This window comes from Sphaeramia orbicularis, chromosome 17 (assembly GCF_902148855.1).
Source record: "Sphaeramia orbicularis chromosome 17, fSphaOr1.1, whole genome shotgun sequence".
In the NCBI taxonomy this organism is placed as follows: Eukaryota; Metazoa; Chordata; class Actinopteri; order Kurtiformes; family Apogonidae; genus Sphaeramia; species Sphaeramia orbicularis.
The window spans coordinates 52,665,217-52,691,507 of record NC_043973.1 but is presented as its reverse complement, the minus strand read 5'-3'; the positions used below and the strand labels follow the sequence as shown (position 1 = coordinate 52,691,507).

Below are 26,291 nucleotides of genomic sequence, written 5' to 3'. Positions count from 1 at the left end.
GCGCCATGTATGCAGCACGCCTGCGTACATGGTGCCCCTGTGCTGTGAAAAAATCCTGGTGAGAACCCTGACCTTATCTGATTGTATAAGTTGCGATGAGAATAGAGCATCTCCTGTCAACTTGCCAAACACTAAATCTGTGCTATTAAATCTCCGTCTGAGTTTCTGGCTTATTTTCAACATGCCACCATCCTCCAACAGGCTCTTTGTCAACATACTCAGGTCAAATATCAAATAGGTGATATGGGTTGGTTTTCAGAATAATTCTACCAAATACCAGACCGAATCCGTATTCAAGCTAACCTGTGCAGTTCTGATTCAAGTAGACCTTATGATCATTTCTAAAGCTATACTCTCTCTCTTGCTCTCGCTATTTTGAAGCCAGTAGTTGTGTTTTGGCTGTCACCATTTTGGCTTTTTTTTTTTTTTTTTTTTGAGCCAGGAGTGACCAAATTTGGACATAATGGGTGGAGTGGCAGGAGCGCACAGGGTCATGGATGAACTAATTTTAAACACTAGCTCACTGACTCAGTAACATGGTCAACTTCACCAAACACTGCACAACAAAGTCAGTGTAAATTATGAACCACAACCATGTTGAGCTAACACTGGACAAATATGTTTGTTGCAGGGAAGACAAATAGTTGACGTCGAATTTCTGTATGAAACTTTATTATATTTCACCATTGGTTGCATTAAAGCCAAGGACCTTCCTTTTTTTGTTTTTCACCAGTTGCTTGTTTTCTCTGGATTAAGTTGAATTATCCACTGAACATCTAAGAAACGTTATGGAGAATTTGCATAATATTTTCAATACAAAATCAAATGAATGAGATTAAATATTGCAACTTTTACAAAGAATCATTAATTTTCAGAATTTCTGTTTCTGTTAGTTTTCAGTTTCTTGCGATAGATTTTATTCTGTGTAGCGGCTTATTCCATCTTATTAAATTAACTTCATATTTTTTGTGTTCCTGTTGAACATATTTTTCATTAGATTCAGGAAATTTGGAAGTTATAACTTGTGACGGCTTGTTTTGTTGCAAACTAGACGATGATCTTATCTTTTATTGTTTTTTGACTTAAAACATTCATGTAGATCTCCTTCATTATGTTGGTTCCTCAGTTATTATTGCTTCTTGTGAGATTTTGAACACTAAACATTCAGTTGAAAATTTCTGTCCTTTATTAGTTTCATGAGTCCTGTAAAACTCATCTTTCTGACCCAACATTTGTGTGCTTTTTGCAGGAATCCGCCAAGGTTTCAGACCTCAACCCCAATGCGAAAGCATGGGCCAACCACATGTTTAGCCTGGACCCCAGTGGGAGTGCCGACACCACAACTGCTGCCCTGCAGCCATGGAAGGAAGGCTGCGATAGTTCGGCTGACCCCGGCCCAGAAGGTCAGCCTGTTACCTGGGGTGGGAAATGGCCTCTGCTGTTTTGGATGTTGTAGAAAATTCAACTTATTTCAGGGTTCCTGCAGGGTCTTAAAAAGTCTCAAAACTCTTGAATTTACAATCTGCATTAAATACCTTAAAAAAGTCTTAAAAAGGTATTACATTTGATATGGTAGGTCATAGATTACATTGCCATAAACCTGTTGGCTGTATTGTGTGTCTGAGTCTACTCTGTTTCACCTGTTCCAACCTGACAATTTATATTGAAATTAGGAACCAATTATCACTTACTTTGCTGCTCCTGGTGAGAAATGACTCATGGCATTGGAGTAAATTGATACATTTTCCTAAATTCTGAGTCACAAATTTTTGCCAGTATGTGAAGTAAAGAGACTGTGAAATGGGCATTAAATTCTATTCTAAGTAGTCTTAAAAGGTCTTAAAAAGTCTTAAATTTAAAAGAAGAAACCTGTAGGAACTAGGGCTGCACGATTTTGGCAGAAAAAAAAAATCCCGATTTTTTTTTTTTTTTTTTTTTTTCCTCTAAAAACTCGATTTTCGATTTCGATTTTTGGGTATAACTAGAAAAGGCAACAGCAGTCAGCATGTCGTTTTCGTGAGCAGCCCACAATGCAAGCCACTGCTCTGACCTCAAAGCTGTGATGGTATCACGTGATGAACCCACAGTTTTGTTTTGTTTTTTCTCTTCATTAAATCTTTGAAATGAAGTAGAGTATACAAACAATGTATACAACAAGAAAATAACATAAGTTTGTCAGGGGGAATACACTATAAGAAAATGTCCAAATCAGAGCAAATACTGATGGTTGTTACAGCCTTTTTGTTTCCACATTTATCTAACAGCTTTAAATAAATTTCAACATCTTACAAAACATAAATAATATTTGGTTTTGTGTTACAGAATTTACATTTGTGAATGAAAAATTTAGCAAGTAAGAGGACTAAATTAATTATTTAAAAAAAAAAAGTTTATTTTTTCTTTCTTTTCTGGGTATCTGGCCCACAGCAGTGATACCAGTGTCAGTCAGTGACAAGCATCAGTCGTGCGTGCGTGGACCAGGTTAATATGAGTGATCCACATGCGGTTCTATTTAAACTGGAGGATCTGTGCATAGAATAGACCGACCCAGGACACACTGGAGGGATTCTATCTGTGGAGCTGGTGGATGTGTGTGAGCACAGGGCTGTGTGGGCTCCTCTGCTGAGGCTGATGACCCCGAGACCCGGACCCGGTTCGCAAGAAGACAGTACGGTACGGATCCGGGACAACGTAAGATTAGTGATCCGCTTGCAGTTATATTTCAATTGCGGGATCCGTGCGTGAAGCCACGGCTTATATTGGTATAAGTACTGCGGGTTCATGAACAGATTTAACGTCCGGTCATTACACAGACTTCTGTGACAGACTGCTGTCACAGGAAGAGCCTACGGTAGCCCGCAGGCACGCGGAGGCACGAGAGAGATGAAATCGATTTTACGATTTCCCTTTTTTAAAAATTGTCCTAATTAAAAAATCTGATTTCGATTTAAAATCGATTAATCGTGCAGTCCTAGTAGGAACCCTGTGTTTGTGGGACTACATGTCCTCAAACTGTGGTTTGGGGTGTCATTACATTAACTGCAGAAGGTAACAGGCCATTATTTTAAAAGGGCTTTTATTAGAGGCAGGATTTTTCTTTATTTCTACTAGAGCTGGTCATATTTTAGAGTGAATCCTTGTTTTGATCCATCCTGTTCACCCTGTTTAAGTGAATGGATTATGTTTGTAGTAGAAACTCAACACTTTCTGTATCCATATAAAATTAAAAGCTCCCCAATGTCTCAAAGGCCAGAATCCCCTCAGTTTATTGTGAAACATTTCCAGGCGTCTCATGTGCAACAGCTGGACTGTATTACAGGACGACAAAGTAACATGGGTGAGAATGAACGTATCGAATGGCACCATTGTGTCAGTCTGAGCCTTGGAAAACATAGGGCCTATACAAATGATCATACATGCACCTCCAGTTACTAAAATGGGCCAATATTACTTAAGATGAGTGTGTCCACCACGCCCAGAACCATTATTTGACAACAGACCATTTTGACTCAAATGTTTAAGAAAAAAGGACCAATATCAATTAAAAACTTATCTAATTTCTAAGATATTAAGCTATCCCGTAAATACAGCCAGATACATCCAGTGCTAAAATTCTACTACATGAATTAAAATGTGTTAATATCACATCACAGGAAGTAGGGATATATATTCACATTTTTTGACAATTACTATCTGATGAAATAAAGCTTTATGTGATTTTTTTTTTTTTTTTTTTTTCAATTTTACACATAATAGGCAAGAAAAAACTTTGTCATTGTGTCTATTAAGAACATAAACTCAGCTGGACAAAGCTTAAATGTAGTGTTTATAATGGACATACTTGGTTTAGTTTATTTTGAATATGCAACAAAATGATGTAATCCTACTTAGTCTTTACAAATGAAACAGATTATAAGAAAACAAAACAAAAACCTGTACATCTACATGAAAACAAAGTATGACTTCATTTGCACATTCGAAAAGGAGTGGGAGGAAGTAGAACTTATTTAATCCCACCCCTTCTCCACAAAACAGTCTATCGTTTAGCTTCCTATCAGAATAATATGAAGAATCAAGTCCCTTGGATCAGTTAACCTCATTTATCATCTTCACATTACACATACATACATACTTCGAGGAAGTTTGACAGCTAAATCTAAACCTTTTACCGGAGCCCTGTAGGTTGGACAACGGCATATTTAGGTGGATTCGCAGCACCAGGCAGAGGCGTCAGAAGTGTTGAAATCTGCCTAGTGCGTATTCTGTTTGGCATCAGATGAGATCACCCGATAACTGTCTCTAATGTCGGCCCTTGTGATCCTCTGCTCTCGTCCATTCTCGTCACTTTTCTCGTCATGTTGAGATGCCTCTTTAATCATTCATACTCAATTTAGTGCGAGCTATGAATATTCCAACTGCAGGCGCCGTTCCTTTAACACAAATGACTGTAATCATTCACTTTAATGTTCCCGGCCAAGTATAGCCAGTGCACAGGCAACAGGGATATGGTGGAGAAACTCAAGTTATTGATTAGTCTTCATTTGACTCGGATTGACGTCTTGGCCTGTTTCAACTCCTACGCCCAAGAGGATATATTAATCAATCAGTCGGTCAGTCAGACTTTATTTATATAGCACCTTTCAAACAAATCAGTGCAATTAAAAAAGCATTCACTAGTTACTGACATAATGCAAAACAAGATATCCCAGCAGCATTTTCACTCAGTAATCGATTCCTTCAGTATACAAATAAGTTTGATTATTTTAGACATATCAGGATTAGTGCATGTTGTTTTAGCTCAAATCTGAAAATGATCAGGCTCAAGGACTTCATTCAGACATTTTCTTCAATCCATTTTCTCGTAGATTCTTATTTTTCATCTAATTTCCATAATAAAGAAATGACGTAGATGCAGATATATAGTCGGTCGGCATTTTAAATGATCTAAAGCAGGGGTGTCAAACATAAGGCCCAGGGCACAAAACTGGCCCGCCAAATGGTCCAATGTGGCCCAGTGGGATGAAGTTCAGAAGTGCAAAAATCACATGAACAATATTAACAGTCAGTGGTGTTCAGGGACCACATACAGCTTATCATGATATCAAGTAAAATAATAATATGATAACCTGTAAATAATGATAACTTCAAATTTTTTCCTTGGTTTAATGTGAAAAAAGTAAAATTACAGCATGAAAATTTTTACATTTACAAAATTATTCAGTCCGACCTGAAAGTTTTACATGCTTGATTAAATTTCACCGCTGTAGGTGTTTATTTTGTGCCCTGTGTTTTTGTTGCTGAGTTAAAAGTGATGTTCTATCGCAGACATCGTGTGTCATTGTATGTCCATTCTTTAATGATGAATATGAAGTAATGAGTAAAGCAGGGCTCATTTGAGTTCAGGTTCCGCATTCAGCCCACTGTGATCTCCAGTGGGCCGGACCAGTAAAATAACAGAAAACAACCTATAAATAATGACAACTTGAAATTTTTATCTTGTACAAAAGTAAAATGAAATTATACAAATTTTTACATTATCGACTATCCTTTCTCAAAAAATGTGAGTAACTTAACCTGAAATTTCGTAAGGAAAATAAGTGCAATTTTAACAATATTATGCCTACACATGTACATTACAACTTACTGATCGCAGTGGATCTACAAAGGCACCATGTATTTAATAATTCGCTTACTTTATTTTAGGTTTTTCTGCTATTCATGTGGTCCAACCCACTTGAGATCAAATTGGGCTAAAATGAGTTTGACACACTTGACCATTAATGCCTTTGATGTAATTTTTGCACTTCGCAAATTCATCCCATGGGCTGGTTTTGGTCCACGGGCCATATGTTTGACACCCCTGGGGTAGAGGTTTGGCATCTATGTACAGAGCAGTAATTGGAGTTTTTCCAGCTTGCAGAACCTCCGAGGGTAACCTGTCAATCAGCCAGTCTCATTTTGTGAAGAAAATGTTTTGCTGCAGTGTTTGTAGCTGCTCAAGACAGGGTATCAGATTTGCTGGACATTTCGTATGACTAACCTCCACACACAGATTGAGATATTAATATTATGTTTTTTTTATGGTGCCCAGATGTATTTTTGCTGAATTGGAAAGGAACAGATTTCAGTTGAGCTTCATTCCATACTGAATTTTTTCAGAACATGAAAGATGATCATTGTACGTCCTGTTGTTGGCTGTTGCAGGCTATGAAGCCAGTGAGGACAAGGCTTACAAGGAGCCCCTACTAACCGACCCAGATGAGCCTCCACCGGTACCAGTGATGCTGGCCGAACCAGCCCCCGTGACCTCCGTGACCCTGGAGTGCTCCGAGCCAACTTACACAGAATTCCCAGAACCTGGGCAGCCTGGACACACAGGTAGAGGCCACTGTTTGGTTGGTTGTTCTGCTTTCACACAGACCCCACTATTCCACTAATAAATGGAATAATAGTCCAGTCAGACTCACATCCAAACTCAGAAAACTCATGTAACACATCCAACAGACTGGTCTGATCCAGTCTGATTGAAAGGAATTTTCAAGTTTCCAGGGAGTAGAGCAGTGGAGCCATGTCTGACTGAATCTGAACATCCATCAGTCTTTATTTAATCTCACTAACTTTCTTTAAAACATCAGTAATTAGCTAAAGTCTGCATCATTGAGTAGATTTTCTGGTCTAAAAATGCAGTCCACAGAATTGAGTAGAATAATAATTTCCTGCCAAAAGGTAATTAAGGGACTTTTGCTCAATAGCCCCCAAATAAAACTTTGAGCAGTACACCTTTAAAGGTGCAATAACATAGTTGCATCTAATTGTGAAGTTGTATTTCACATCTCACTCCACCACGGTGGCTAATAAATATGCAATTTTTCTTATTTATTTATTTTTTAATCAAGCTCTTTTTATTGAAGTTTTCTCAGTATAGCACAAGTGCAGTGCTGCATGGTCCTTACAGAAATCTGAAGTAAGCATGGGTGTTTATCAATCACAACTAGCACCATAGCAAAAACAAAGCAAAACAGAACAAACTAGAAGCACTCGGAGAGCGCAAACCTCCGCCAAGGCTGATCAGTGCCCCCCCCCCGTGGGCCCCCCCACCCCTGATCACCACCAAAATTTAATCATTTCTTCCTTATCCCATTTCCAACAAACCCTGAAAATTTCATCCAAATCTGTCCATAACTTTTTGAGTTATGTTGCACACTAATGGACAGACAAACAAACAAACAAACAGACAAACAAACCCTGGCAAAAACATAACCTCCTTGGCGGAGGTAACAACAGACTAAAAGAGGCCATTTTGAGTTGAAAGTCAGTGTTTTAGTTCATAGTTTATAGGGAGAGTGACGTGACAAATCGTACATTCTACTGTAAAAACATGTCAGACGCTTCGGAGGCAACACACTCCTACTGTAGATAGAAATAGCCCAGTTTAAGGAAACCTTTAAAAGTTTTAAGGATTGCCGAACACCTCAGTCATCAAGAGGCTGAAAACAAGTGTTTTCGTTTGTTCAGAGCTGACTGAATTAAGTCTTGTATTTCTATCAGATGAGACTCTTCACACTGTATGGAGTCACTTTGTACATGTCAAGAAGAGTCGGTTCTATTGTTAACATTCTAATTGTAGGGGTGAAAATCCTGTTAAATGATACAGGCAGCGACGTCTCTTTATTCGACCTTAATGTCTCGGTGACCGGGTGAAAACGGCATCACACTGTAACATCTGCACTCAGCCTTGAGTGGCTGAATTGATCGTTTGTACAAATAGAGTGACTGCTTAAGAGCTATTTGTATTTTATGCTTTATTTATGACAGCATTAAAGTTTCAGTTACTTGTACCAGACAGTTCTGCAACACGACATTAGCCTCCAAAGGCCGTCCTGCTGAAAGGGAATGTCAACAACAACAAAGAAGCTGGAGGGAGGGCGAGTTCTGAGAGTAATATCACAAGAGACTGCAGTGGTTTTTGTTCCTGAAAGTGTCCTGTAATGAGAGCAAAGCTGTTAAAATACAGAGGATTATGTGGGCTACGTGTTCTGCAGAGAACCGGGTCTGGTGATCAATAAACGTACCTGCGGACAAATAAAACAAAAAGCAGCTTGATTATTGGTCATTGATTTGAGCCAGGCTAAAATACTGTAGCTTCAGGTTAACACAGGGGTGTCAAACATATGGCCCGCAGGCTAAAACTGGCCCACCGAAGGGTCCACCCTGGCCCGTGGACTGACTTGTGAAATGCAAAAATTACACTGAAAACATTAACAATCATGGGTGTCAAGATCCTGTTAGTTCAGGGTCACATACAGCCCAATAGTAATATAACATATAACAAGGTGCTTGTGCAGGTCTTGAAAGTCTTAAAAAGTTTGGAATTTTGAAATGCTGTGTTCCAGGCCTTGAAAAGTATGGAATTTTATATGAAAGTCTTAAAAAAATATGGAAAACAGTTTCTGTCATTGTTGAATTTTAGAGTATACTCAAAAGGAAAAAATTTTGTAAGATAAGAATTACATGAGGAAAGCAAATAAAAATTTTGATCTGATTTCACGAACCGATTGTTACTGGGATGATTTTCATATGTTTTGAAAACGTTTGTCAGTTAAACATAATTTATTGTGAATTATGCTTTTATTCATTCATGCATTTATTAAAATGAGCTTTTCTACTACACGCAACCAGTACAATGTCAACCGAAAAAGTAGGAACACTACTATAAAAGTACATAAAGTCGAGGTCTGGGGAAAAGAATAGCAGTTCTGAAAAAGTCTGGAATGTTTCTTTGGTTAAATGGCAAGCACCCTGGTATAACGATGGCTCTACATTTTTTTTTTCTCTTTGGTTTAGTGTTAAAAAAGTACATGAACAACCACGTATAACCTGAAATGTCTAAAGAAAAATAGCTATCACAGCATTATTCCTGTTACTAAATGTTTTGTGTATTTGCTGATCCACTGTGATCTGTAAATTGTAATGCATGTGTAAAGGACAAACTGAGGCAGAATATTGTTAAAATTGCACATATTTTCTTTGAGATATTTCAGGTTGTTCATGTTGTTCACATTTTTTAAAGGGATAGTTTGTAGATGTAAACATTTTCATACTGTAATTGAACTTTTGCACTCTAAAACATACAGAAAAGTTTGGAGTTGACATTATTTATAGGTTATTATGTTATTATTTTACTGGTCTGACACGTTTGAGATCATATTGGGCTGAATGTGGGCCCTGAACTGGGTTATATAGTGGATTAGATGCGAATCTGTGAAACTGCAGGATGTAACTGGTGCGTCCTCTGCTCTGTGTCAGCAGGCAGTGAAACCCAGCCAGAGAATCCTCAGGATGGCTTGAGGGAGCACCTGAAGAAAACACTGGAGTTCTGTCTTTCCCGGTGAGTTGACATCAGGTTTTTACAGCAGGGCTACCGGGACTGGGTGATAAAACAGCACTGGTCACATTTATGTTGAGAACGATGATCAACCTGGGATTGTTTTTGTTTTTTTTCTACTGGATCTAACAGCCTGTCGCACCAATAAAGGAATGCAACACCTGCAAAAACACCACTTTCGGGTAGATTTTCCACTAGGCCATAAATCTCAGAAGGCTATTGAGTAAATGTTTCATATTAACGTAACCATGCAGTAAAATAAAAAATAAGAGACTCTACTGAGAGTCTCTGCTGCATTTTGGTTTTATACCACATGGCATGTGTGCATGGTGGCTGTGTCACTGCCAGCCACGCTTTTCTACTAAGAGTTTCCAATCAACATGGTTTCAACATGATTTAATTTCGCTGTGAATTTTGTTGCTAAGAATAAATTAAGAATTGAAGCAGTCGCAGGATTTTCATTTAATGACAAGAGCTGCAGACTGAGACATTCAGATACAGTCTAGACGTAGAACTTGAGTGAAAGCTGTGAGTTATGTCAAATAAATCCAGCATTATCCGTTGAACTGTCAGTGGAGCCTTTCTGTGACAGATTTTTAGAAGCCGTGTACCTCAAACACACACTATCAAGTTATATATAATAATAAATGTCAGTATTGATTAGAAGATGCTACAGGTCCATCAGAAGACTACTGAAGAGTTTTTCCCAGAGCTATAACCATGCTGAACTCTGCACCGAAAGCCCAGACACTGAAATTATGTCCATGTGCAATAATATTTATTTACTTTGAACTTATTACCTTAAATATGCAGGTATTTTTTAGACATTTAGTGACAGGCAGAATATTGTTAAAATTGCACTTAATTTTCTGTAGACATTTCAGGTTGTTCATATTTTTTCAGGTTATCACGTTTTATTGCTAAAGGATAGTTTCAGGGTTTCTGTGGGTCATTAGAAAGCATTAAAAGTCACTAAATAGATTTTGTGAAAATTAAGGCCTTCAGTGGCATTAAATTTGATGTCCAGAGGTATAAAAAAATTTAAATATAGTTGATGGAAAAAACATTGCTATTCACGATTTATTTTGATTATATTAACATTTAATCATTTTGATCGGAAATATAGTGTGATGATTGACAGGCAGAACCCTTTAACTGGCTATTGTTTATAGCCAATACATGAAGTCACAACACCGGATGCTTGGAATGCAACGTGCTGTGAGCATGTTCATGCTGTGGTGAAAGAGTGGAGGGAATATTAGCAAATGTGGGAAAAATGGGAAAATGCAAGTTTCAGTAGAGGGGATTGGAGGAGGAACTATTCAGAACCTGGTTAAAGCCTGTCGATGGTAAACCATCATAAAACTGTATCTGCAGTTGGACAGGGGCGTTAAGTTTGTTTAAAGTGGCATTAAAAAGCATTCAATTAGATTTGCTGATATCTGCAGAAACCCTGAGTTTGTAAATGTAAGTTTTTTCATTGTGTAGTGTTTTTCACATTAAATCAAGAAGAAAATTTGTAGTTGTCATTATTTATAGGTTCTTATGTTATTATTTTACTGTAGATCATATTGGTCTGTATATGGAACCTGAACTAAAATGAGCTCAACACCCTTGATTGTTAATATCTTCAGTGTAATTCTTACACTTATCCCACGGGCTGGGTTGGAACCTTTGGCGGGCTGGTTTTGGCCCGCAGGCCGCATGTTTGACCACCCTTGCTGTAGACTTTAATCTGATGGAGAATAATGTGCTGAGCAGGCCCATGTGTTGTGTTTGATCCAACATGGCTGTGTCTGTGGGCGTCAGGCGTGGTCTCAGTGAAAGCCTTGTTTCATACTGGTGAATACCTCTGCGCTGCTGGTGGAGCTTTAGAACCGAGACCTTAAAAAACACTCTCCTTTTCTTGGATGTGTTTATCGGCTTAAGAGACGGCTTTGAGTGTTGTTTATCAGTTTTCCCCTTTTTAAACAGGGCGCTTTCTTACTGTTCTTCACAAAAAGCCTTAAACACGATGAGGGAGAGGAGACTCAATCATGCTTAGATAGATTTTATGCAACTTCAGTTGAAGGTCTTAGGAAGCACAGTGTGAAATTGCAAGTTTTTCCCGATTTGAATAAAACATCAACTTATTATTGGTTTTAATGAAGGAGGGGTATACACCACTTTTCATGTAAACATCAACAGTGTTTTACAAACAACTTTTTTTGCTCAACATCAGTTTTTCTGGATGAGAAGATATTAACCCTTAAAGACCCAAACATCCATTGTCAGCCTAAAGCATCTACTGATCTAAACTGTTTAATACCTGTTGATCTACTAATTCTATTAATACATGTAAATAACTGGTGTAAAATACAGTTTGTCATCTTTTCATGGTCATCAGATATGACCCATTTGAGGCCAATCAACAAAATAATGAACAATATGAACCAAATGAGACACAAACTGAACAAAATTGAAGAAAAAATAATGAAATGGGCAAGCCAAAAAAATCTACAAAATGGGCCAAAAAATTTTACAAACATGAAGGAAAATAAATTAAATAGCAAACAAACTGAACCATAACTGCCAAAGTAAGTTTGTCTGTAGTTACCGTGGAAACACCGTCATCTTCTACAACATTGATTCACCAGTTAAACCCATGGAGTTGGATCAGTGACAGTGGATGGACGCACTGGGTTTATGTTCAGTTCATGAGAGATGTTACTGAAAAGTCACCTTTCCTTCTTCAGTTTTCTCTATTTTTGATATAATAACCCCCAACTTTAATCTGAGCTTTAATGAACATCTACATGATCAGTAAATTTAATAAACATGCAAAATGCAGAGGATGATATTATAATAAATGATGATAAATCATTTCAGAAAGGTTAAATACAGAGGAAAAAATCATTTTGGAAATGCTGCAAAAGTAGCTCTGAGTCTTTGAGTTAATCAACCTCCACCAGAGCCAAATAACAGTAGTTCATACAACATCCCATCTGAGCTGAGTAATCATTTCAGCCCAATTCAGAGCTGTTGAATTATAACATGGTGGTTCTTGACTGAAACAGCAGAGTGTTACCAGTTCTATACAAGGTGGGGAAGCAAAATTTACAATGAACATTTAGTTGTTTTTTATCAGCAGGCACTACGTCAATTGTTTTGAAACCAAACATATATTGATGTCATAGTCATACCTAACACTATTATCCATACCTTTTCAGAAACTTTTGCCCATATGAGTAATCAGGAAAGCAGACGTCAAAGAGTGTGTGATTTGCTGAAAGCACTCGTCACACCAAAGGAGATTTCAAAAATAGTTGGAGTGTCCATAAAGACTGTTTATAATGGAAAGAAGAGAATGACTATGAGCAAAACTATTACGAGAAAGTCTGGAAGATACTATTAAAGAAGAATGGGAGAAGTTGTCACCCGAATATTTGAGGAACACTTGCGCAAGTTTCAGAAAGCGTGTGAAGGCAGTTATTGAGAAAGAAGGAGGACACATAGAATAAAAACATTTTCTATTATGTCAATTTTCTTGTGGCAAATAAATTCTCATGACTTTCAATAAACTAATTGGTCATACACTGTCTTTCAGTCCCTGCCTCAAAATATTGTAAATTTTGCTTCCCCACCTTGTATATGTATAAATAAACTGCTACACATTCCCACACCGGGGTGTCCCACTAACCATCTCCTCCTTGACTTTAAATCTCAGGGAGAATCTGGCCAGTGACATGTACCTCATCTCCCAGATGGACAGCGACCAGTACGTGCCAATAGTGACGGTGGCCAACCTGGACCACGTCAAAAAGCTGAGCACTGACGTCGAGCTGATCGTGGATATTTTACGATGTGAGTTTCATGTCAAGTCTGAGTTGTACCCTGTGTTAACCCTTCAACCCTTGAGACATTATTTCTGCTGTGAATCTGCGTCTGTTTCAGGTAAAGCTGCTGTGAGTATGTGCTTGTGTTCCTTTTCTTCAGTGATTTGGTTTTACTGTGTGTTTTAGGGTCAAAATAGGTGGAATAACAGAAAAAGACAAAGAGAGGAACTGAATTTTGACAGGTTTTTACTAAATAAGGCACTCAGAATGTACATCAATAAGACATTTTAGGGTATTGAACATCAACTGTGAACTGGAGCACACTGAACAAGAAGGATTTTAATTTTGACCCAATAGTTTTTGCTTTGGGGCTCTTTTTTTCTAAATCAGTCCAGCTACTTTTTGACACCTGGTCGAACTCCATAAAGCAGTTACATGGTCAAAAGTCTGTAAAAACACAGTTTAAAAAAAAAAAAAAAAAAAGGAATAGCACCACAACACTGGAAACAGTAAAAACAAAAAACAACAAGGAAAAGATTAAAAAAAAAAAAAAAGCCCAAACCGTTTTTTATAGTGAGTTTGTCTCACTCACTGCTCTGTGTTTTACCCCCCATTCCACAGGGTGTACTGATCATGCTCAGATATCTATGGAAAGAATAAAGTGTCTTCTATCAGTGCGTTTTGAAATATTCATATTGAGCAAACAGTTGAACTTTTATAATATTTATAATAAATCATGCTTTCACAATGCTCACCACAGACACGTCAGGGGTTAAAGGGTTAACTCATTGATGGGTTTGTTTTGTTGTTTGGCTTTTCCCTTTCTCTTTTTGCTGCCATCATTTACCAGCCACTTGGCAACTTACTCTGGAGTTTGACGACCGTTATTTGGCTTCTGTAAAGGCTGCATGACGAGACAAACTCAGCAGGCCTAGTGAATTTTTATCAGCATGCCCGAAGTTGATTTCCCAGGAGAGGCTGTTAAAGTGCATCCAGCAGAGTCTTACCTGCTTGTCTTTTGATTTACACACACATATTTAATTTACGGCTTAAATTAATCCTATCTGACTCAGAGCTGCAGTTTTATTTTATGACTCAGTGATGTGTAGAATGCTTAGATTTTATATAGGAAATTGGCTCAGATAGTGTAAACAGCTTGTGCATTTCTATTATATGACCTACAGGTTATGATTAGGTGCCTTTTCACTGAGATTACCAGCATTTAGACAAATTCTTAAATAAGGGGAGTAAGAGGAAGGTGTTCATGGTTAAAAGTCACAGAGAAGTGAGGATGCAATGTGGATTTCCCCTCACTTGAATGGAAATCACAAATACTTCATTCTAAAAGCCTGTATAACTTCACAGATGAGGTTTCTTTTATAAAGTCACATATTTTATTAGATGGTTCATGCTCATTTCTTTGTGGTGTCCCCCAGCTTTGCCATTGGTCCAGGTGGATGAGAAAGGGGAGAAGGTGCGGCCCAATCAGAACCGCTGCATTGTGATCCTCCGAGAGGTTCCAGAGAGCACGCCCATAGAGGTCAGTGTACAACATCAACCCTATAAGGACTAACATTATAACAGGCTGCCTAGAATTCTTTGGTTTTTTTTTGCAATAAAAGTGTTAGAAAATATCCTTTTTTTCTGCCAATTCTTTAGCATGTTTTTTCAGGAAGAACGTAACTTTCAATAAAATAAAAAAAAGACTTGCATTTTTTAAAAATCATATTTATTATGAAAAACAACTGGAAATGCTCTTAACAGAATTTTATGAGCTTATAGAAATAATCTTAATTATTTTACATGTTGTCAAATATTTTTGTTTGTCTAGATAATTCTGTGTCCATGTTCCAGCTTTTTATTTTTAGTTATTTGTAGTTGTTTCTAGTTTCTAACCACTTTCTGTGTAGTTGTAGACAAAGGACCCCATCTCACTGACAAAAACGGCCATCTTTTCCAGACACTGAATTTCTTTCTACCCTGGCAGAAAGCGTCTGTGCATCTATCTATCTATCGATCGATTGATCGATCAATCGATCGATCGATAGATAGATACACTGAACAAACATATAAATGCCCCACTTTTGTTTGTGCTCACTAACACAGATTTAGACAAATTTATGAACAGTATTTGAGAGAAATAGGCCTTTTGTGTACATAGAAAAAGTTTTAGATCTTTGAGTTCAGCTCATGAAAAATGGGAGCAAAAAAAAAAGTGGGGCATTTATATTTTTGTTCAGTGTAGATAGATAGATAGATAGATAGACAGATAGATAGAATTTTACAGCTAAAATAAAATTATCAATGAATCGTAGAAACCAGGAAAATACAGAAAAAAACAGTGACAAAAAGCTGAAAAAAACATCAAGTTGACAAAAACACGGCAAAACACACTAGTAGAAGACTCCAAAACAGCACTAACACTATTATATACAATTATTTACTAAAATGCTGCTAGAGGTGATAAAAATTTTCCACCTCTCTCACTCTGCTGCTCTCTGCTCCACCCATCTCCACCCCTCCCCCTCAGCTAATGCAGGCCTCTGTCTTAATGTGTTATAGACCAATAGAAAAAAACCCAATCTCATCTCAGAAACAGGTCTCCTCTCCTCTGTGTTACTGAAAATATGCAACAGGTCTTTTTGACAGAAGCTGAAGGAAGTCAAAATGCACAGAGCTGATTGTATCAGACAGGAAATAGTAAAACACTCTGAGCAGAGTCCTGAATGTTGAAATAAAAGAACCTCTCTGTGAACAAAGCTCTGTGTCTTTGTGTAAAGTGGTCTGATGTCTGGCTGTTGCATATGGTGTCTACATGCACTTATTTTACTTGGTTTAGGTTTTACTGAAGACGTGTAACTCTTGATTTTGTGTAACGTGCGTAATGAAACGTCTTGGTCTGTCTTTGCAGGAGGTTGAGGCTCTTTTTAAAGGGGACAACTTACCCAAGTTCATCAACTGTGAATTTGCCTACAACGACAACTGGTTCATCACCTTTGAATCGGAAGCAGATGCACAGCAGGTAGATTTTATGTCCTCATGTTTTATTCACTACATGGACAAAAGTATGTGGACACGTTGAATTCAGGTGTTTCTTTTCTAACAGGGGTCTGGGACACAAAACAATAATGACAAATGTCACAATATAGTTTTATATTAGGATAAATATCATTGCATTGGTTAGTTTGGTTTAAACTGTTATCTTTGCTTCTAAAATGCCTCAGAGATAGTTTTGGCTTCATTTCTCTCAAGATTGATTTTGTTTTTTGTCTTCCTTTTTTTTTTTATCCAGTACTATAATTTTAAATATTCTACTTCTAAATTTCTAAAATATTTTTTGTGCTCTCACTGTAAATAATAATTTTCTGTCACAACTAACCATTTACTTTCTTCACATCTCACTGAGGAAAAAAATCTCCCATTAAACTTTAAGGAAATACTGGTATTTATAAACTATATGAACAAAAATATTGGGACACATCATGACTAAAGCTGTAAGATGTCCTGTTCATGCTGATTTGACATATAGACATCAATATTTCCTTTAAGTTTAAAAATTAATCAGTGTTGAAAAATTGAGTAGAAACTTGTCTGATTTTGGAAGCACAGATAACGATTTAAACCATCAAACCATCAATCATTTGATTGGTTGATGTTTTTATCTCAAATCATCATGAACAGGACATCTTACAGCTGTAGACAGGATGTGTCTCAATATTTTTGTCCTTATACTTTATAACCGTCAACATTTCCACAAAGTTTAATGGGAGATTTTTCTTCCTCAGTGAGGTGTGAATTAGATGTTTAGTTGCTGTAGAAAATTATTTACAGTCAAAACCATCTCTGAGGCATTTTGGAAGCACATATAACAGTTTAAACCAAACTAACCAATGCAATGATATTTATCCCAATATAAAACTATATTCTGACATTAGTCATTATTGTTTTGTATCCCAGACCCCTGTTAGAAAAGACACACCTGAATACAACATGTCCACATACTTTTGTCCATATAATGTACCTTATCATGCTGTGACTATTTGTCTTTGTGCGTTTTTGTCATCATTGACTGTGACCCTGTTTTCTATGACCTGATTTCCAGTTGTCATTTTTGTCACTACTTTTTATGATTTATACCAGACTTGATTCACTTGATTCTGTGCTGTCGTTGTCCCTTGTTAAAGGCATATCAGTATCTCCGTGAGGAGGTGAAGACCTTCCAGGGGAAGCCCATTAAGGTAGGTGGTCTGGAAAAACAAACAGCTGCTGTGCACTGTCATGAAACTGAAAAATACATTCACTGGCACAAAACCAGGCCAGACCAATGAAAACACACCAGTTATACATTAAGATCCACTTCACCTGGGAGTTAATTTCATGTAATGTAGTATGTACAGTAATGTGCAAAAGACTTGCACCACATTTATCCTTGTTGTTTTTTCAGTGTTGAAATGATCATACACATTTATTTCTCATTTTCTTTCCTCTCACATACAACAAGAAAGTACAGGAAATGTAGGCCCAGCCTTAAAAGAACTGAACTAAATGGGTTGTCTATTTAGTGTGACCTTTAGAAACATCTGACACGTGTTGAATTAAACATGATTATTTAGTTCAGTTTTGTTCATTTTAGTGAGTATTTCATTGATTTTGTTGTTTCCAATGTCTATAAAAACATCAATTTTTTTACAATATACTTCAAAGTTGGCACAAGAGAGGCAATTGATATGCTGACATCAGCACATGCATAGACATGATGACATCAGCTGGATTGATGCCAAAATCAGCTACAGTATGTCCAAAGGGTGGGGTTTGTTGTGCCTGGAACCACTTGTTCATTTTGTTCCTTGTGTAAATCCTCAATAAATTAATGCCAAAAGTCTCATTTTGTCTGAACATAAGGGTTAAAGACATGTTAAGTGCAAAGGGAGGTCACACTAAATATGACTGCTGTGGTTTATAGAAGCTGTTTTTAACCCGAAACTAGTTTTTCCTGCTAGACATACTTCACATATATCAGATTGGATCTAAATACAGAGATTGATAAATGCATATATGTGGACATTAGAACTTTAAAAAACCAACAAACAGAATGTTGGACTTCTGCGCAGTGTTGTAGGTGGTCTGTTTTTTTCTTCTAAATTGGTAATTACAGTCCTATTCAACAGTCAGATTATGTACTTCAGGCCAAACGGAAGCAAAACCGTGCGTCACTAAAGTTTAAATGTTGAATTCATTATTAATGAACAGGGGAGAAAAATCTTCCCTCATGTATAATTCAGCATTATCTCAGAGAAACACACATGGCTTTTCAGCAGAGATGGTCGTTTAAGAGGTTCATTTAGAGGTGACGTGACATCTCAGGTTTAAGAAGATTCACTAATTTATGAAAATCCTCATTAACACCACAGATGAAAATCCCTAGAAGAGCTCTTCTCTTTTTTTATATTCCATTTTTTCCCATACTGATGGAGTTCACACAGGCACTTCACCAGTTTATTAATGCATTTGTCCATAACTAATGACTGTGGACATTTGTACCAGGAGGCCATTGTTATAAGTTGCAGTCATTAAATAGTGACAGATGATCATTGTCGTGCATCTTATTGTCCTTTACAGCTTTACTTTTACCACATCACAAGTCCCTCTGTCTGCGTACAACTATATGATTGTTGTGAAACTCATGTTAGTACAGCACTGATTTAAAGGTCAATTAAGTTTTTTCCATGTTAATTGGAAAAAAGTCCTTCAAAATGCAATGAAATCTAGCATAGTATTCCCTTCATTGTTTTGTAAAAAGACATAAAATAGTGCACCATGTAGTATAGCTAAGTTATTTTGTCTGGATGATTTTTTTTTATCTCTTATAAAAGTAATATTCATAAAAGTAATCAGTTGTATTATAGTTTGGTCCATAAAAGAATGATTTAATGTTTGAAACATGTTTTCTTTTTTTTGATTGACATTTTTAACAGTTAAAACAATTTTTTGTTAATATTGTGAACATTTGAAATCAAAGTACATAGAGTAAATAATATATAGTATGTAACAGCAGTCGAACAATATCGACATCCATTTAGTGAGTGAGTCTTCTGGTCTTTGTGTAGAATGAATCAAAGGTTCAGATGTAATTCCATTGTAAATGAATGCGGATCATTTTGACCCACTTATGGAAGACGGGGGTAGTAATACCTAAAGTGCAATTTCATAAAATCTATAAATGACAAGTTACAAGTTGAAATGGTATGATGTCAATTAAATGTTTTTTGTGGAATACCTGGATTTTTGCAATAAGATTTTTCAAGAAAACAACCTCAGCGGGTCATTTTGACCTACATCTAAGGGTTCAATAAAAATAATACAACTACTTAACACTGGACTACACATTTAATTTGCAGATATGCCAGTATATCTGCTGTTGTATATTAATTTTCCTTCCGTCGTGGCTCTTCTTCCAGGCAAGGATAAAGGCGAAGGCAATCGCTATCAACACTTTCATGCCAAAGAACGGTTACCGGCCGGTGGAGGTGAACCCGTATGCCCAGCAGCGCTACACGTCCTACTACATCCCCCCGGTTTACAGCCCCCAGCAGCAGTTCCCCCTCTACAGCCTCATCACGCCGCAGGCCTGGTCCGCCACACACAGCTTCATCGACCCCACACTGGTAAGAAGAACCATCCCATCACATCAGTTATTAATGACATTACATTCTGTACGATATTACCTGTATATACCCGTTATATATTGTACATATTTCTTCCACCTATCGTATAGAGTTGGCTATTTGTATATATTAGTATTTCTTTGTAGTTTTGTTTTTCAGTATTTTTCAGAATAGTTTGATATTTATATGCAGTCTTTCTGCACTTTAAATCTTTGCTGCTAGAAAGTAACTGATGCTAAACTGATTTCATTGTTCCTGTAACAGTGTCAATAAAGCTCTATTCTATTCTATTCTATTCTATGGTGTCCTTTTTGTTTTCCAAGTGAATTCAAAGTAAATTGAAGTCTTTACATTTGAAGATCAGTTATTCTGTCTTCAGTTGAAATGCATAAACAATGAAAAGCACTAAAAAAATAACCAGTAGGACTAAACCCATATAATATATAAACTGTGTAGTTTCTCCAGTCGTCTTTTTTGCTGTGCTGCCTTTTATCTGTGTTCCTTGTTATTTCATCCAGTCTTTTCTGTTTTCCAGGTTGCACCATTTCACAACAACCAGTTCATTAACGGATTCACCACATCGCACAGTTTTAAACCAGCGACGTCTCCCCTCACTGTCAGACACTACTCACCCAGAAACAGGTTTGTGACTCTTCCTTCCAGGTTTTCAAGAATTAAAAGGAGCCATTATTAAAGCCTGGTGTTAGAATGAGTTAACCCTCTGGTATCCCGCCCATAGTCTCCTAAGACCCAGCTATGGGTTTTCTGTCCACATTTGTGGACAAGAGTTTCACAACTTTATACAAAAAAAAGAAAAGAAAACTGTCCACCACAAAGGACATTCCATAAAAATTTTAAAAACTGCATCTGAAAAAACTGTTGCATCATGATGTTTCCAATATAGGCACTGATTTAATAAAAAACAAAAAAAAAGCTTGTACTTTGCTGACATTTCCTGGGTCTCAGGAGGCTAGAGGTCCGTCTAAACACCAAAAATGTGTATAATCTGCACAGTGCCGTAGTAGTGTTAAAATGTTTTCATACAAATTATTTATAGGGGTTTTTTTTGTTTGTTTTTTTTACATTTTTTTAATTTCATCAAGTTGAGCCATAAACAAAAATACAAAATATTCAATAACTGTCATATTTTTAACCCTTTAAATGCCGTGTTTGTAATGTAAACAAACCATATTTTTTTATGCAAAAAGCACAAAAACCTTTTTTTCTTTTTTTTTTAAACATAAAAACTGGATTATGTATATTTTTTATTTTGCAGCTTGACATATGTCAATGATTAACGACGACAGTGGTTTATATGCATTATTATTTTTGTGCTAGGTCAAATGTTCTAAAATGTGTCAATGTGCATTTTGTACTCACTCAGCAGAAGGGTGTTTAGTGTAGGAATTTTCTGTTGTTTACAATGTGCTGATTTTAGTGGCTGTGTCAGAATTTTAAAAAATCAAATGCAAAGTGTGAATAGTATGTTCTCCATGATACTGGGAGGTTAAACCCCCAACTCTTGGTGCCATTGAAGCTGTTCTATGAAGTGATATTGGAAAGAACAGAAAATGGAAATGTTAAAAAAGGCAGCAGAAAGGTTGCATTAAGGGTCCTGTGACATTCATTTTTGTGGACTAGAAAGGGTGTTAAAAGTCTGTTTGGTTTTTTTTAAAAATAAATATCATCTGCTCTATGCTTTGATGAAAAAAAACAACAACATTCTAATCTGAGTTTATTTGTGTGGTTATCATTAAAAATGCATATATTATTGATCATTTTGAAATGTGTTTGTTCTTATTCAAACACACGAACTTTAACTTGTAAGAAAATGCGGAATCTTAAAAAGTCCTGGCTTTCATTTAGCATCTTCTCCACAGTACCTCTATTTGCTGGGTTTTACTGAATCCAAATCTCTCCAGACACACTCTGGACCTGTAAATTGGAGCCCTTTGTGATTATATAATTGCACACTCTGACACTGGTTCAATTAATTGTGCAGCTCTAGCCTGTCAGCAATAACAATGTGTTATCATTTGAACCTTCTGCAATGTCTCTAGTGTGTCTCTGCTGTTTCAAATCATCTCCAGAGTGAGTTTATGTCAGCCAAGAATGATGAGGAGCTCAGAAAGATCGAAAACTGAACTGTCAGGAAATGATTGAGATTTTATAGATGTCATTTTGCACTGAACTATGGATAGATCTGCTGTACTGCTTTGTCTCACTGTTAAATGTCTAGTCCCAAAATATGCAAAAGCACACCAGAGTCCCCAAGAAACTTAACCCATAAAGACCCAGTGCTACTTTGGTGGCAATTTTCTCTTTGATTAAACCTTTCTTAAATGTAGTATCCCAATTTATTATAATATTATCCTCTGTATTTTCTGTTTTTTTTTTTGGTTTTTTTTCAGTGAAAATTCATATATTTCATTTTCTGATCACATAGATGTTCATAAAAACTTAGATTAAAGTTGAGGGTTATTATATCAGAAGCAAACTGATGAAAAAGTGACGTTTTTCAGTAAAGATATCATTAACTGAACATAAACCCAGTGTGTCCATCCACTGTTATTGATCCAGCTCTATGGGTTTTACTGGTGAATCAATATTGTGGAAGATGACGGCGTTTCCACAGTAACTATGGAGCCTCTGAACATCCAAATGGGTCATATCTGATGATCATGAAAAGATGAATAACTGTATTTTACACCAATTACTTCAACATATTTCTTCAACTTTGGTCAGTTTGTGGCTTAGTTTGTTCTTGTTGCTGACTATTTTTTCACTTTATATTAATTCTGTTCATTTTATTGATTACTTTGGCTGTTGTGGTTCAGTTTGTTTGCTATTCAATTAATTTTCCTTCATTTTTTTCTTGCATATTTCATTATTTTTTCATAAATTTTTGTTCAGTTTGTGTCTCATTTTGTTCATCTTGTCTATTATTTTAATGATTTGGCCCCAAATGGGTCATATCTGATGACCATCAAAAGATGATGCTGCATTTTACACCAATTAGTTTTATTTATTGATAGGATTAGTGGATCAACAGGGATTAAACAGTTTAGATCAGTTTGGGTCTTTGTGAGTTAAGGAGAACCTGCATGACCCTTGTTACCATCTTATTCCCAAAGTGACTGACTGGAAATGTGTGTTTTCTGCAGGAATCACAGTAAACCTCACCTGAGGCCGACGGTCCCCACTGCGGATCGCAACACTGGGCTCCTGGACAGCCCCACCATCTTTCCCAGCTTCCCCAGCGAGAGGCTGAATGGGGTCCGCAGCAGTCCGCCGACACGGCTCCCCACCAGCCAACCCAGAACCAGGTTACCCTCCACTGCAGCCTTCCCCCGCAGGGACACTGTGGGCACGGGCAGAGTGACGGAGCCCACCACCACGGACTACTCCCTGGGCATGGGCCGAGGAAGGTAAAGAACATCTGCTGCAGTGCAACGCCACTGCAACACTATGAGTCTTACACATGGACAAATTATTACACCATCAAAAACAATGGTTATGCAATCAAGTACTACCTCCTGTGTGTATCATGTGACTAAAACAAACAGAAAAGAAAACATGGAATGTCTAAAAGCACTGTTTTTGTCAGTACAATGCCATAGATATTGATGTAAGAACTGAAGTGATTTTGGTTATTATCAAGAAAACATGGAAAATGGATAGATATCAGCTCTGAAATTAAACTACTATGAGCTAGTTTTGTTATCATTATATTTGTCCAAACAAATGGACCTTTAGTTGTTCCAGGCATTAAAATGAACTAGAAACTGAAGAAAACAAAAAGGGCGGTCTTATAATTTTTTCTGCGACATGAGTCCAATTTGACCTCAAATGGGCTGGACCAGTAAAATAATGGCATAGTATCCTATAAGTAATGACAACGCCATTTTTTTCACTTTGTTTTAGTGCAAAAAAAGTAAAATTATGACACATACAGCCAATGCTCTCGCAAAAAAATGTGACTAACTCGAACAACCATGAACAACCTGAAATTTCTAAAGAAAAATAAGGGGATTCCTACAACATTCTGCCTCAGTTTACCATTTATACATGTGCATTACAACTTACAGATCACATTGGATCTACAAATACCCAACATTTAATAAGAGGTAGAATTTTGTTAAAATATTGGAAATTGGAGCGTCATCTCATGGGCCACATCGGAAACTATTGCAGGCAGATTTTGGCCTCCGGGTCAGATGTTTGACACCCCTGATGTACATACTTGGTTAGATGACTTATAAATTGTATCACCGCCACCAAAAAACAGGAAGTAAATTAAATCACAAACATCCCGGAACTCATGTTTCTCCATTTAACCTTTAAAGACTTTAGTTCTTGGTGTTATTTTTACCTAAACTTGGAGAATCGTCTTCAGTACTTCATATCATCTGGTAGTAAATAGTTTTTTCTAACTTTAAATCCTGCCCTGAGCTTTAATATCATTGACATAAGCTCTAGTATAAATGTCCAACATAGACTCAGAGGACAGTAACATAAGACATTTTTAGTCTCTAGTCCAGTCATTTCAGTTGTTTGTTCCTTTCATAAATATGAAGATCCTTTGCAGACACTGTTATTCTGTCCTTTAACTCTACGCCTTAAATGTTAGCGTTGGCGACATGTTGGAGGTACATAGTCTGTTTTGAGACATTGATTTTTTTAAAAAGGCAAAAAGCACAGATAGAGACAACATGAGCTGCTTCCTGTCATTTAACCACTGGTATGAAATCACAACACATCGTTATTATGGTGTAGATGTTGTAATTGACATTATCTGAGGTTGAGTCACTGTCTAAGATAAAATGGATGTTTGTAAATTGAAGTGTTCTCTTTCTTAAAGGAAAAATGTTTCTGCTTCTAGGAAAAAGAGAGACGAAAAGTTTACAGTAAGTATTTTTCATATCGTTTTCTTGTCTTGTTGATTTAACCCTTTAGCCCCTGACGTGTCTGTGGTGAGCATTCTGAATGTGTGATTTAATTTAAATATTCATATGTGAAAAAAGTTCCAAAGCTGTTGATAGAATAGACCTTGTTCTTTCCATAGACATCTGAGCATGCTCAGTTCACCCCCTGCTGCCTGTGGAATGGGGGGGTAAAACACAGAGCAGTGAGTGGGACTGACTCACTATAAAAATAGACAGTTTGGGCTTTTTCTTTTTTAACCATTTTTTTAAACCGTTCAGTTTTTTTTTTTTTTTTAATTTACTTTTTATTGCTGTTTTTGAAAAAGACAAAACATAAATACAAACAATAATAGAACAAACAGCAGGGGGAGAGTCCAACGTTCGAATAGCATTTAGTCCACATGTACATCAGTATGCTCATATACCCAGATTTATTTTCTTCCTTATGGTAAAGTTTGATATGCCCTCTTTAGTGGCACTTTGTAATTACACAAAATCAGGCCTTACAGTTAATAATAATAAATAATAATAATACATAGGTTTTATGTAGCGCTTTTCTAAGTACTCAAAGATGCTTTGCAATTGAAACATAAGTGAGTCATTTTAACCAATTTTCAGCGAAGATATCAATTTTACATCTCAGTTTAAATGTGATTCTCTCCATAACATATATACTGTAAACTACATCAATCCAGTCATTTATAGTAGTAGTAGTAGTAGTAGTAGTCGTAGTTGTAGTAGTGGTAGCAGTAGTAGTAGTAGTAGTAGTAGCAGCAGTAGTAGTAGTAGTATGTAACTACTTTGTGGAGTTCAACCAGGTGTCCAAAAGCAGCTGGACTTATTTAGGTAAAAAGAGCCCCAAAACTAAAATTTCTGGATCAAAATTCAAATCCTTGTTGTTGTTCAGTGTGTTCCAGTTCACAGTTGATGTTCAACATCCTAAATCTCTTATAGATGTACCTTCTAGTGCCTTATTTAGTCCAAACCTGTCAAACTTCAATTCCTCTCTTTGTCTTTTTCTGTTATTCCACCTGTTTTGACCCTAAAACACACAGTTAAACAAAACCACTGAAGAAAAGGAACACAAGCACATACTCACAGCAACTTTAATGAACCTGAAACAGACGCAGATTCACTGAAATAATGTCTCAGGGCTTAAAGGGTTAATTACGTCTCATATGTATTCTTCCTCAATGCCTTTTTTTCTATGTTATCCTGAGTCATTTTTGTAAAGATAAGATGAGCCGTTAACAGGTCCCTGGTCGTCTCTTTCCGTCTCTTTAACGCCACATTCTGACTCTGGGATTGTTTCCGTGTTGCAGAGAGTGACGCCTCAGTCGCCGCCGCCTCCTCCCAAACCCCCGTCTCCGAGCTTTGAGCTGGGCCTCTCCAGCTTCCCCCCCCTGCCCGGAGCGGCCGGCCAGCTCAAGACCGACGACGTGTTCGACAGCCGGTTGGCCAGCAGCGTAGTGGTTGGAAACACCAAGGAACGGGTGAGGAC

General features: G+C 37.0%; 1 protein-coding gene across 4 annotated transcripts in view; it reads left to right on the top strand.

The window, feature by feature from the left end:
* The window catches only part of larp4b (La ribonucleoprotein 4B), a 59,331-nt gene that overhangs the window by 24,426 nt on the left and 8,614 nt on the right, over window positions 1–26,291 (top strand). Inside the window, exons 3-14 of one of the 4 annotated variants that reach the window (XM_030161313.1) lie at window positions 1,250–1,403; window positions 6,205–6,378; window positions 9,310–9,388; window positions 13,092–13,228; window positions 14,637–14,740; window positions 16,112–16,222; window positions 17,385–17,438; window positions 19,659–19,865; window positions 20,401–20,507; window positions 23,030–23,293; window positions 24,748–24,772; window positions 26,113–26,283. In XM_030161313.1, coding sequence (XP_030017173.1) covers window positions 1,250–1,403; window positions 6,205–6,378; window positions 9,310–9,388; window positions 13,092–13,228; window positions 14,637–14,740; window positions 16,112–16,222; window positions 17,385–17,438; window positions 19,659–19,865; window positions 20,401–20,507; window positions 23,030–23,293; window positions 24,748–24,772; window positions 26,113–26,283 — 1,587 coding nt within the window. Of the gene's footprint in view, window positions 1–1,249; window positions 1,404–6,204; window positions 6,379–9,306; window positions 9,389–13,091; window positions 13,229–14,636; window positions 14,741–16,111; window positions 16,223–17,384; window positions 17,439–19,658; window positions 19,866–20,400; window positions 20,508–23,029; window positions 23,294–24,726; window positions 24,773–26,112; window positions 26,284–26,291 lie in introns of all 4 variants that reach the window. The other 3 variants (XM_030161310.1, XM_030161312.1, XM_030161309.1) reach the window with 3 other exon arrangements.